This window comes from Typopeltis vanoorti, chromosome 11 (genome assembly GCF_054136105.1).
Source record: "Typopeltis vanoorti isolate ZY-2024b chromosome 11, IOZ_Tvanoo_1.0, whole genome shotgun sequence".
NCBI lineage: Eukaryota > Metazoa > Arthropoda > Arachnida > Uropygi > Thelyphonidae > Typopeltis > Typopeltis vanoorti.
Window position 1 is genome coordinate 60,101,134 of NC_143559.1, and position 14,568 is coordinate 60,115,701.

The 14,568-nt window shown below is 34.8% G+C and overlaps 1 protein-coding gene across 1 annotated transcript; it reads right to left on the minus strand.

The window, feature by feature from the left end:
* Positions 1-8,139: 8,139 nt before the first annotated feature.
* Positions 8,140-8,883, minus strand: LOC150101627 (lactosylceramide 4-alpha-galactosyltransferase-like). The gene has a single exon (XM_090399860.1). It carries the CDS (start codon positions 8,881-8,883, stop codon positions 8,140-8,142), a length of 744 nt encoding a protein of 247 aa, XP_090255986.1.
* Between the last annotated feature and the right edge of the window lie 5,685 nt (positions 8,884-14,568).

Below are 14,568 nucleotides of genomic sequence, written 5' to 3' on the forward strand. Positions count from 1 at the left end.
ACGAACAAAAATTGTGGAACCAGTTAATTTTGTTTTTTGTCTGATTGCTTTGTAAAATTAATTTCTAACTATTCTTAAAATTCTATATGTTCATAAAACGGTATGTGCTGTTAACCTTGATTTACAACTTTCAAAATTTGTTTTCTTTTTAGAAGTTCATCCACATTACAAAATTCCTGATGAACATGCCATTAAAATTTGTTATATATAAGCAACGTGTGTAAAATAAAATAATTCTAAATTAATCAATATTAAGTATGTTAATTCATTTTTTTAAACAACACATAATTTTATTTACAATATTTAACAGCAGTGTAGATATTGCAAATGCAATCTGAAATATATGTTGCTGAATGAAGCGAAAGTTGATGTGCAGAAGCAAGGAAACTAGAGCTTTTAGGGAGGGTGGAGATGCTGTTATGTGGGCATGCAGACATCAGCGAGGCAGTCGAGTGTAAGAATGTGTATAATATGCCTGAGTTAGGACCCAGGATAACAAACCAAAATGGGATAGTTAGTAAAAGGCGTCAAAATAGGAGTGGGGCTAGGGGACTTCTCCACTTTATGTACACTAATTCCAGGAGTATTCGGAATAAGAATGAGGAAATTTTGGCCTTGGTTAGTTCTTCCTGGCCACAGGTTATTGGCATTAGTGAGACATGGCTAACAGAAGATGATATAGTTAGTGGGATAGAATGTGAGGGGTATAGTGTGTTCAGGAAAGACAGAGAGAAAAGAATGGGGGAGGAGTGTTATTGATGATAGCTGATGAACTGCAGCCAAAGAGAATAGAAATTCAACTTCAGGATAGTGAAAATAGCACATTTGAGGCTATCTGGTGTGAGATTGAGGTCAGCAGAACAAAATTTGCAGTTGGGTGCTGTATAGACCAGGCGAAGGAATAGATGATAGAGACAGTATGCATAGGCATATAGACTCAATGAGGGGAGAACAGGTAATTATTATGGGGGATTTCAACTATGGTAACATTGATTGGAGGGAGGTGAGGCCAAATGGGAGGAAGGAAATGAATTTTATGCAGTTACTAAGGGATAACTACTTGATACAGCATGTAATGGAATATACTAGGGGTTCGAGAATGGTTGACCTAGTAATTGCATCTGAGAAATTGACTATTATGAATATGACCACATTGCTACCAATTGGTGAGAGTGATCCTAACGTCTTGCTTGACCTGGGAAGTGGCGAAATGTGGAACTTTCAGTTAAGACAGCGTACATGTGAAATTACTGGGCTGGTAAGTATGACAAGCTTAGGAGATTGCTTGGACCAGTGCCATGACATGTTAAACTGCAAGGGCTGGATGTTGATAGTGCATGGGAAGTGTTTAAGGAGCGTTTGAGGGAGGTAATGGATGACTGCATTCCTAGAGTCCGGAGAGTAAATCAAGTGGGAGTTAAATGGATGAATAACACCATTAAGCTTGAGCTGCAAAAAGAGAAACAATTGTGGATGAAATTTAAGGAGAAAATGATCTGTAGGCACACGAACAGTATAAAGCACAGGCTAGAAGCTTAACTAGTATGGTTAGAAAAGCAAAAGCAGATTGTGAAAGGAAATTAGCAATGCAAGCTAAAGTGAATCCCAAACAGTTCTTTCGATATGCTGCAAGTAAAAGAACAAAATGTATAAGGCAAAATGATTCTAAGGAACTGATGGCAGGGAGGTAACTGAATCAGCTGATATAGTAGAATTACTAAGCGAATACTTTGCAAGAGTATATCATCCAGGCTGTGATATTGCAAGAATGAGAGAAACAGTGGTGGCTCGTGGCTTGAAATCGTGGGGTGCTGCAACTTTCGAAATATACATATACACTGTAAGTACAGTGTATAAGTGTTTGGATAAAATATCAAGATTATGGTAAAAAAAATAAGCATTAAAATATTGTTTATTATCGATAAAATTATACAGTTTGGCATAATTCAAAATTACTTAAAAATAAAATATATTCTTCTTGTTTTGTTTCATGAAAAAATATTGTTTATTATCGATAAAATTATACAGTTTAGTATAATTCAAAATTAATTAAAAATAAAATCCATTCTTCTTGTTTTGTTTCGTGCGAAAAGGTCAATGACATTTTCCTTGATGTTTATGTGACTGCTGAAGATTTTTTTTCTCCGTTAAAATCACCGCAAGCGCATTTAACCTATCCTGATTCACAGTGCTCCTCAGAAATGTTTTTATTCTCTTTAATGTTGAAAAACAGCGTTCAGGCTCTGATGTAGTCATAGGAATTGTCAGGAAAATTTTTATCACTACAGTAATTTCACTAACAACACAATCTAAATTATTTTCTGTTATAAATTTTAACAAGACAATTAATTTACAATAATCATGCATGTCGAGTCTACTGTAGAATACTCTATGCACTACGAACACTCTAGTATGGCGCAAACTGCATATAAACAACAGTGGAACTGCCCGACGGACAATGCCACATTACGCTAATAGCTTGCATCTCAATATGACGTGCATATGCTTGCGCGTGTAGCAATATGACACTGTGTTAAACACAGTTCTGCTAGCGTCCTTCGCCCTCCTATGTGCTACACGATGGATTTTTATTATTTTTTATGCAAAATAAGAGAATTGTATAGGATTGTTGATGATAAAATTAAATATTATAAGCAAATATAAATAAATTAATAAATATATTTATATATCGAGAAAAATTGGGGGGTACTGCAGTTCCGTAGTGCCTATGCACGAGCCGCCCATGGAAAGAACGAATGGCTGATACAGGAATTGAAGTGAATGAAATGAAAGTGAATAGTATATTATAGAACCTTAATGTAAATACATCTGTGGGATTCGATGGTATACCAGCTCGAGTCTTATGTAGAGCAGGAAAGGAATTGTCAGTTCCCTTGACTATATGGTTTAATTTAAGTCTCAGCTCTGGGTTAGTCCTGAGGGGGTGGAAAGAGGGGAAGATAGTTCCATTGCATAAAGGAGGTTCCAAGACTGCTATTGTAAATTACCGGCCAATAAGCATATCAGGAATCGTTGTCAGGGTTTTGGAGATATTAGTCAAGAGCAAAATAGAGGAATGGATAGATGAAAATAGAATACTGTATGGAGGACAGCATGGTTTTGTGAAGAGTAGATCATGCCTGAGTAACTTGCTCACGTTTTATAATAACAGTGACCACTGAACTGGATAAAGGTAATGGATTTACAGTGATACTGCTGGACTTTGCTAAGGCCTTTGACAGGACACCACATGAAATTCTAATCAGTAAATCGCAGCACATGAGGAGATGGATATAGGGTTGGTGAGATGGATAGGAGGGTGGTTGATGGAGAGATATCAGAGAGTAGTTTATTAAGGAATGGAGTCCAAAAGAAGGCCTGTTACTAGTGGTGTGCCGCAGGATTCTGTTCTTGGACCACCACTGCTTAATTTATATATTAATGATATAGGAAAGGATCTGAGAGGAACTGTTCATTTATTTGCTGATGATGCAATGTTGGGTGGAGAAATTGTGAATGCACATGATGTCAAAATTTTGCAGGATGATTTGGATAGATTGGCAGTCTGGGCTAATGAGAATGGATATCAGTTTAATGTACCAAAGTGTAAGGTTATGCATTTTGGGGTGAAAAAATTTGCAGCAGTATATCACATTGGTGGAACTGTACTCCAGGAGGTTGAAGAAGCCAGAAATTTGGGTGTGTTGGTGGATAGGGAGTTGATGTTTAGGGGACACATAGCAAAAGTGGCTAAATCAGCTCATCAGATCACTTGGACGCTGAAGAATACTTTGACGAGCAGAGATAAGCAAGTTATTGTTCCTCTTTATCGAGCCTTGCTAAGACCCCATCTTGACTACTGTGCCCAGATCTGGGCGCCAGGGTTTCTTCTTGATGGGGGAGGAGGTGGAGAGAATCCAGAGGCGAGTAACCAAGATGATAGCTGGCCTATGGAATGAATCTTACGAGAACAGGTTAAAGATCTGTGGGTTACATATGTTTGAGATATTCAAATTACTGAAGGGTTTACAAGATTAATTCAGAGTAAAATTTTCAGAACAGGTCTGGTGATGAGAGGACTAGGGGCCATCCATGGAAACTCAGCAAGAGTGTAGTTATTAAGGGTGTTAGAACTAGGTTTTTTACTTGGAGAGTGGTGAATGAATGGAATAAGCTGCCAGAGTTTGTTGTGGGTGCCATTACTGTAAATGAATTCAAAGCAAAGTATGATAAATACTGTGCAAATGCCGAATAGTTGTTTTTGATATGATGTTTAGGGCCTCGATGAGTCTAAGGACTCCTTGTAGTTGCCCGTAATGATAATAATAATAATAATAATAATAATAATAATAATAATAATAATAATAACAATATGTCGAAGGCATCAGTGTTATCACCTCATGCGATCCCTTTAATTTCATCAGTGTTGCCTACAAAAATATTAAAAATTAATTTAGCAAGTGTATGGTTATTTAAAAATTATTATTTATTGCAATATTATTAGTTTAACCAATGCCTAAATCCTTGCAAAATAACCAACACCCCAACCGTCAGATGGCAATAATCATTATGCGATCTCCACGTATATTTCAGTCGTCACTTTTTGACTTATAATTTCTGGATTATTTAACCCTTAGTCAAACTATGGTACTAATTACTAAAGCAAAATATTGCTGAATGTATCTGCCTATAAAAGATTTCAAAATATTATGCAGAAAAAGTTATTTCTCAAAAAAAAAAATGTTGTTTAGCTTCAAAATTACGATAAATCGGCCATGAGAACTGACTTAATTTATAAACAAAAAATACTATTATTGTTGGGGGGTGGGCAGTAGATGGCGTTGTGTGCAGGGGTGTAGTCTAAAAGAAATAGTGCCAGGGCTCCTAAGTACTATGTCCTAAGTATCCTACTGATGAACAATCACTACAACCTAAATATCCCTTCTTTGCTATGAGCCACTTATGTTTGTCCTTGTGTTCAAGCCACTGTTGCTCTGATCATACTGTCGGGTATTCTACATTTATAGAATTAGTGTCAATTGCATTACCTGCATGTTCTTGATGTCCTGTGATAGCTGAAGATACACTTGCAACATTGCACAAATTATCTTGTATTTCCGGTTTTTCTGAAAGCATCGAAGAAGGAATAAGTTCGCATTCATTATTCTTAATTTTCGGCAGAAATTTTGCATCGTATTCCGAACTCGTATTAGAATTTTCATTCTTTTTAAGTTTTGAGAAGTAATTGGTTAATTTGTTTTCATTGGTTCTCTTCATATTGTTGATGCACTATTACACTTTTCTTCTTAAAATACTTTCTCCAACACTATGTAGCAAACCATAGCGAGGACACAGTTTCACAGAGCCCACTACACGTTTTAACTTGTCAGGTCCATTGGACTTGTTAGGGGGTGTAGAGATGACATACGACCAACTGCGATGTAGCATTGGGTGCGGGTGCAATATTGTCAGTTTTCTTTGGGTTTGAAACTTCGAAACCGAACATAGACGCAGGTTATTGCCTTGTTTTCTGAAACGAAACTGACAAGAGCGGCAAAGCTATTTTTATTATTATATATTTTGTATTTTTATTTTAGCTATTTTTTGGCCGAAAGCTGGAAATGCATTATAAATCTCATTGTTATAATTCTTATAATTTATTTTAATGAATTTCAATTTCAATAGTTTTAAAAAGGTACCAGAGCGTGTCCCTGGCCCGACTACACCCCTGGTTGTGCGTAGTTGCAGAATTAAGTAGCGGAGACAGTGAGATGTGTGCGTGTAGTGGAAGTACTTAAAGTGCGCTGCAAATTTTTGAAGGGGAAGGGGGGCGGTTACGAGCGTGCTCGTGTCCTTGTGTTGATGTTTGAGAGGAATTCCTTATGTTTTTTTTTTTTTTTTGAGCAATTTCCCTCTAATTTTCCGTCTCGCTATAATATCTATATTGCACCTGTTTCAGCTCTCTGTAGGTCCCCAAGTTTCTGTCTTCGAATGGTAGTTGTTGATCATGTGAGGTAGTAGAAGCTTCGGGTGGCTTTTCCGTAATGATTACTATATAGTTCGCCCACCGATTTGAGGTCCCTCGACACTTCTGCGCATGTCAGAAAAAGGAGAATCCATTCCGATAATAGGGTAATCAGTCTGTCTTCTGGGATGTAATAATAAACAAACTGAGTTTGTTTATTATTAGAGGTCGGAAAATTTAGCTTTTCTTTTACGAACATTGTTGTTTTTAAAGTGTAACTATTTTGCTTGTATAACAGTTGGAAAAATGTACGTAGAGTGTTAATACGTGCAAATACTGCGTTCTACATAAAACAATGTCACTTCGCTCCATGATAAGTTTCCTTTTATTCTGGGACTTTTTAAAACAAAATCCGATTTCATGAAGCATTTTCCTTAAAGTTTCTCTTTTCCAAGGAAAATTAATTTTTTCTTTAAGCACAGGAATCAATTTCGGAACAGTTGGCACTCTTTTCTCGACCAATAGTTCTTCTTATAACGTTCTACATCAAACTCATTCAAAGCTACGGTTTCGATGGTTTTCTTTCTCTGGCGCTTTTTTCAGGAGATTTAAATTTTGGCTAACCTTCACCTTTTGATTCCCTACGAATTCTTTTAACAGTCGACCCCAATACGCTCGCAATTGAACTTGCACGTTTTATGACTTGAGAAAGGGGAACAAGAAGACGGCCTTCTGACGATTCTTTTTCGCAGAATGTCAGCACATTATTCAATATTCGTTTGCAAGAGCTACTGAAACGTGTAACAATAGAACTTGTTAACTGTACTGGATCCATCATACAAATTAATAATAAAAATAATGCAAAAAGAGAACAACAAAAATCAAGCTAGTACTAGTAAGCGACAGACAAAAAAGCACGTGATTTCGCATGTTGGCGACCAATTCGTACATCCTTCATTTCTTTCTCCCCTTCAGCATGAATCGACTATTCTTGGCACCAAGCCAAGAAGCGATCTAGAAATGGTGGGCGACCTATATTTATACGTTACAGCAATATTTGCAAATTTGTAAAAATCATGTATTAAAAAACAGTATATTCTACGAATAAATAAATCCTCCGCTTACTGAAAATAGTATTAATATGTTTATCCCCCTTTTCCTAGTTCATTTTCATGTGTTAATTTTCCCTTGACCCATATTAGTTTTGTCAATCCTAGTCGCTCACTCGCTAGTTATACTTTTTTTTTTTTTTTATGGTGCGTTGCACAAACTGCAAATGCTATTACATACATTACATTATTCTTGTACTGCTGCTGTATGGGTTTTATTAAAAATCAGAATTAAGAATCCTTTCAAAACTTTGTCAGGTATCTCAATGTTTGTTTTATTCATTGGCAAAAAAAGGCATATGAGAAGCTTCCAACGTTTCATTCACAATGGCGGAGTATTCCACCGTTTACAAAGATCGTATTTTTAAATACTAGCAGGTTAGTTGATATCAGTAAACGAAAGCAGGATATTCATCATCAAACTACTCCGATTTGTATCAAAGAAGGAAGCCGATATTTTCCAATTTCGATTTGGGAACCAAAATAGACGTATACCGAAAATATGAATTGGCATTCGTTTATACATATTAATAGGATTATTAATATGTATAATCCTATACATATTAATAATCTCCTATTAATATTATACATATTAATAGGATTATTAATATGTATTAATCCTATACAAATGGCATGTCGTGCTTCGATAAATTTTGATGATATTTACATGAAGAATGTTGTTTTGTCTCTGGCAATTTTGATAAATAAACAATTTGACTTCCTATTTAAATTTCATATCTCCATTGTTGCACTTTTCTGCTGGAATTGTAGCAAGAATGAAATATAGACATTAGGCATAAGTGCGAAAGTTTCATTGGCTTCTATGGATAAAATTTTTTTTTTCTGCTTAAAGCTATGTTTTGTGTATTGAATACGAATTTACGTAATTATATACAAATATAATTGAAAGTTTTATTATCATTTGTGTGATTAGTAATTTACACGGTAAACATCACTTAGACTATAATACACTTTATGAATAATAAACCTTTAACAGCATTTACCATTGAATTTATTTTGACATGGGGGCTAAACAAGTTGAGGATGGAAATTCAACTTCGTTATTTAAAACAATCCAATATTGCGTGCAAACTTATACGTTACAGGACAGTTTTGCTTCGATGCAAATTCATAAGCAGAATTTTCTCCAATAACAACTGACATTTTCTGAAAAGCGCACATGTTATTGTTCAAATGTATGATGTAACTATTCTTAAACTTTGAAATGGTATTGGCTGCTTTGGTATAATTGTAATAATCTCCACATTCATGCCACCTTAGTGGAAACGCTGCCTCTTCTTTGAGAACTGTAATACCACATTTATTATTTTCCGTTTCATCGAACGATTTTATGGCGCATTGCGATCGTAATATCCTTCCTATAAGACTAGGCCCATTATATATCAAGTCAGTTTTGGAATATGAACTGGAAAATTCACGGATACAATTTTTAAGAAAAGGATGAAGCTTGTCGAAGATCAAAATGGTGTTAGCTACAATATTACTGAGTTCTTTGATCAGTACATTCCTTAAACGTTCCAGTGATTGTAACACCACAACATCTAAATCGAGATAAATGCCGCCATGTTTCCATAAAATAACGAGTCTTAATCCATCACTCAGGTGAAGAATTTTATGAGGACTATTTTTCCAATCGTCTTTTAAGAACCATTCCAACATCGGAGTATCCTCTAACGCTTTTTCTATGTTGAGCATCTCGATGAATGTATTAGGATAACTGTGAAGTACTTCTTGCATAAGAGGAGTCATTTGCATGTCAGGAGTTATCATCAATGCTTTTACGGCCATGTTCGGATTGTGTTTAGCTGCGGATTCTATTGCACACACTTGACGTCCAGTTAAGAAAGGTCTTCCGGAAGTCTCAAGAAAAAAATTTGAGATCTGTTGAAGTATTCGTTGTTCTTGTTTGTTATTCCTTGGAATGGGTAATAACTGGATAATACCTCAAAACCTAAAAAGAAAAAAAAAATTATGCTTTTCACTGATCTGGATATATTATGAATTTGTAATTAAGTTTCTTAAAATGGACAAAGAAAATAATATAAATACCGTCATTCAAAAGAACCGCACAAGAAACTAAACGTAATACAATCTAATCAACCGGAAAGTGATATAATGTTCACTGAAAGATGACCTACCAAGATAAATCTGCGAACTCTTGAATGCTGCTCATCAGGTTGCTTAAACAAGGTCCTGACGTTATGTTAATGTGTAGATTATGTTTTTTTTTTATCCTCTACTGACAGTATCCACAAATAACATTTAACGGAGATTGATGAGTAGATGGCCAAATCCCTGGTTAACCAAAAAATTAACGTCTGTCAAAAAACCAACCTGACTAGATATATGTTCGAAAAAAAATATAAATACTAATATATCAATTTCACATACGAGAGGATACTAAATAAATGTTACTTGTGGATTTAAGCTACAAAAAATTGAGCCAATTTTGATACTGAACTCATGAATAAAGTAAAAGGGAAAACCCATGAAGCATCATTGGTAAAACCAGACAAGTAATTTGCACTTGAAGATAAGTAAATGCAATTTATTATTCGTATAACTAGAAATAATGAAACTGTAAGATTATTATTATATATTATACTAAGGGGGGATCCCCCCGAGTTCCAGACTGGTAGGCCGGTTCTCCTTGAATTCTGATGACTCAAATTTTGAAGACTCGAAAGGGGGTTTAGCCCCCCCATGGCGCCTACGGCGCCCAACCCCCGAGTTCCAGACTGGTAGGCCGGTTCTTCTTGAATTCTGATGACTCGAATTTTGAAAACTCGAAAGGGGGGTTCCTCCCCCTGGCGCCCAACTACCCCGAATTCCAGGCTGCTAGGCCGGTTCTCCTTGAATTCTGATGACTCGAATTTTGAAGACTCGACACTCAGGGTAGCCCTGAGTTTCAAAACATTTCAAATAACTTGACAAAAAACATGACACAAAAAAGTTACAAAAGAGCCTTATCATTTTATATTATAGGGTAGATATAGGGATCCCAGACGTCCCGTAAAATACGGGACGTCCCGTTGTCCCGAGAAAACTCTTCGGGACAGCTTTTTGTCCTGTATTTTAGAGTTCAAGACAGAATAACAAAATTGATGAGTTACATTTCTATTCTATTAAAAACATCGCTTTCCGTCATTACAGGAAACTGTAGACTCGTTGTTATTTTCTCAAAGCGAGTGATGGCAACACTCATCACTCACCTTGAGACACTCAACACTCATTTTGAATCTATAATAGTAAGTAAAAACCATTTGAAGGCAACTTAAAGTGGCTTAATGAAAATATGCAGCCTAATAATTGGATTTACTATTTGTTTACTTATACTTAGTTAAGTGTGTGCATAGTAAACCTTACCACGCACACACTTGAAAAGTTAGAATCATTTTGTAAGACTGGCATATGTGATGGATGCACATACTAAACTTTCACCCTCAGTCATATGTGTTCCGTATTTTTTTCCAGTGTATCTGGGATCCCTAATTATATATATAACAAGAAAAGCAAAAACACACAAAAAAAAATTACCAATTTTTGTGGATTAGAGATGCCAAGATATTCTTGAGGAAGTCACAAACTTCAAAGCCGATACAAATCAAAAGCTCAGAAGATATAGAAAGATTGCCACAGTGAAAAAAGTTGTCCTAATTAGTTCAAAAAGAAGACCACAATAAAAATGAATTTGAACCATTAAGACAGATGTAATAACACCAAGAATATATCGGAAATTTCATTTTGATCAGAACCTTCAGATCATTCATTTGACTTCTCAAACATCAGCCTATTTCCAACACAGCAATCAAATCAATAAAAAAGATCTAACCGGTGTCATCCTCAGATGAGCTTATTAAAAAGCTTCGAGGATGCAAGCTGAGACATTACATCTCAACCGAGATCAACAGAAAGAAAAAAAACATTTATTACATTGAAGTGCTGTAGTTACAGCGCTAAAATACATTAAAAGCAAAAATTGTAAAATATAATGTTGTTAAAAAGGTAATCTTATTCAACTGCAAACTATAAATTACCACATTATACAAAAAAAAAAAGAAGGAAAATTTGTATGACATTCATTGTTAAAAAAACAAACAAACTAGAACAACATATTTTGTAAATGCATAAAATGCAATAATAATTTTAATAATAAAAATCATTGAATTAAAAATAATAATCACTGAATTATTATTATTATTATTATTATTATTATTATTATTATTATTATTATTATTATTATTATTATTATTATTATAACCAATTAAACTAAGTTTGCGTAAACTATAAGCGATTATTGAATGGAACGCAACTAATGTGATTTTTCAAAAATAGTTCATTATAATCTAGCATTAATTTTATTAATTGTTGTATAACATTATTTTTTATCCCTCTAGCGGCCTTTTTTTTATCCGCAGGATAAAATACTGGATAATTAACTCTTTTAGTGTTATAAGAATATATCAGAAGATGAAGAAAAAATAAGATCAACTAAGAAAATACGCAAAAAACGTCTTAAGTTAGTTTATCTTTCGCCATGTCAGTAATCCTTATTCCAAAAAAAAAAAAAACCTTTCAGTTAGTAAAGTGTTGTCGTTGTTCAATGAAGGATTTGATTTATTCCAAAATAGTATGTTTTATAGCCAAACAAAAGGTTTGGGTACGGATTATAAAGCTTTTATGATCCACAGCAATATCATGCAGTTATACTTCACTACTCATAACACAGTGTGCAGACGCTTTAAAAGAGTTAGTGGCGTTAACCAATTTTTTGAAAATGTTGTACAGAATTTCTGTATAAACAGGAATTGCAGAATGATATATTCGATATTTTCCCTGAGTTCATTGGTAAAGAACTTTTCTCCTTTTGCACATCTTTAACATCCGACATGCGAATCTCTTCGGATCTTTCAGTTAGTCTTATATAGCACATACCCAGGGCCGATCCGAGAGTATTTGATACCCCTAAGCAAAGAAAATTTAGGCATCCATATACATTGTCTCTCTCTATATATTTTGTCATACTCATGTGTCATACTCACACAAGCACATGTACATGTGCTTGTGTGAGTATGACACATGTGAATATTTATAAAAATAATATCATTATGAACATTAAAAAATTTATTAATGAAAACCAATACATTTGTATACATATATGATTACTCCTAATATCTGTATAGCAAGAATATTTCATCTTAAATAAAAAATTACAAAAATTAATCTTTCGGGATTTTGCTTTAGCAAAGTTTTGAATTAATTCATTTGTATTGATTGTAGATGCAATTTCATGCTCTATAGATATTGCTAGACTAGTGAGTCGATCCTGAGCCATCGTAGAGCGAGTGTAAGTTTTAATTTCGAGGAACTCCTTTCTGAACTTGCTACCGATACTGGCAATATCGAAAAATATTCTCAGAGCAATAAACACATTTGGAACACTGTTGTCTAAATTATTTTTGCACTTATTTCAGTTTTTTATTATTAATCAAGGTTTTACTAATTGTTTTTGAAGGTTGTAATTTTCCCCCGAACTATGTAGCAAAATCTAGCTTCTCGAAGACTTAGCGCCCCTAGGCGATTGCCCAGGTTCGCCTAATGATAAAACCGCCCCTGCACGCACCGCATACACAATGGATTTCATAAATCTGCTGATTTTAGGGATGGATGAGTTGGTTTGAGAAGATTTATAAACCTTGAGATCCTGTGCAGTGCAATGAAAGATATTTTTATATCACGTAGTTGAAGTATTTCAGAAATGTTGTCCACTGCATGGTGGAAGGGTTACCACACCTTTGTAGTCTTGATTAATTGTCATTGTCTGGAGGGGGATTGCAAAAGCTTGTTTGTGGTCTTGTACCTATATCCATTTTGAGATTATATTGATAATCTCATGTTCCTAATCCAATTCCTATTTTTTGCAGCGGCATGTAAGATAAGGCATGGAATTACTTCCAGTGTGGGGAGGCTTTCTGTACTGAATAAATGAGTTTGTTCTCTTCGGGAATTCCAGGAGCATGTCCAGAAATGGTAGGGTTCTTGTTTTTCAAGTTCAAGAGTGAAATATATGCGTGGGCATTGGCTGTTCATGCGTGAATTATTCTTGTTTATACATCGAATCAGTCCGGATGAGTAATATATCATCAACTTTACATAATATAACTATATTTTCATCTGGTCAAAAAAGAAAACAACGATAAATAAGCAAAATATATAGGTACGGTATCCGTTCCTTATATCTAATATATAATGGACTAAATTCATAAAAGAACTTCCAGGTGGCTCATCATCCTGAGTCACCTATTCTATCCTTTAAAAACCAGGGGTTTATATCCATTAAAAAACCTTTTATAAACAGGGGGTTTATAAAATCCATCGTAAATGCGCATGTGGTATGTAAGACATACCACATGCACATGACATATACCTGAGGATACGGAGAGATTCGTATGTCGGAACATGTTAAAGATGAAAAAGAAGAGAAAAAATAAATCCGTATGCTGATTACGGATCATAACCGCTTTATCAGAAATTTCATTCAAGGTTCAGAAATGCCCGCACACCTCTGAATCAGAGTATTATCAAATACCAAGCCTGGTGATCATTCGCCAAGAAGCTTACTCGTACAAACTTTGGATATGATGCAGACATTTTGAGACGTGATAATTCTAGGTCGATTCCAATCTGGCTTTGATAGAGTAAAGATCTCTTGTCGTTTAACTGATATCTGATAATCTCTTCGGAAAAAAAAAGTACAAAAATATATGCGAAACTAATGAACTAATGGGGAGGTATAAAAGTAACGAAGTTGTCGATGGAACTATTTAAGTGATTCATATACTGGGATTTCCCCCCCCCCCCGCCCGAAAAACATAGGAAGAAATTGTTTATTTGTTAGCCAAATTTAGTGATTTTTCATGAGAAAATCAAATCAAATAAACGTGCTTTTGGGGTATTTGGAATAATTACCAATATCTTTCTAGAATATGATAATAAAATATACTGACCTTGTTCTCTCAACAGAATAATGTAATAAACTAAAAGTGCTATGCTCACTCCAAGAATTATCCACGGAAAAACTGATCTTATTTTCTTCATTTTTCTGCTGATTTCAGGCCAGTCTTCCAACATTCTGTTCTAAAATGGACACTTCAACTCATACGCAGAAACATATCGCAATAGTGAATATTTTAAAAGACAAACGCGAATATTGTGGCATGTGTACTTCCGGTGAGTCATTAACTATTCATCATCTGCAATGAACTATTACGACATAATAGTTAATGACTCACCGGAAGTGCACATGCCTCGCTCGCAATAACAAGGTTATTGCGAGCGAGGGAAAGAGAAGTATATTCTTTGCATAAAGGAAAGAGTAGAATGTATCTGTAGAGTGGGTAGCGAGTGTTTGAACGTTGAAGAAACAAAAGATGAAATATAATTGGTATGATAAGTATTATATATAAAATCAAA

Coding starts and splice junctions, on each gene's coding strand:
- LOC150101627 (XM_090399860.1), bottom strand. CDS start 8,883: ATGGCCGTAAAAGCATTGATGATAACTCCTGACATGCAAATGACTCCT.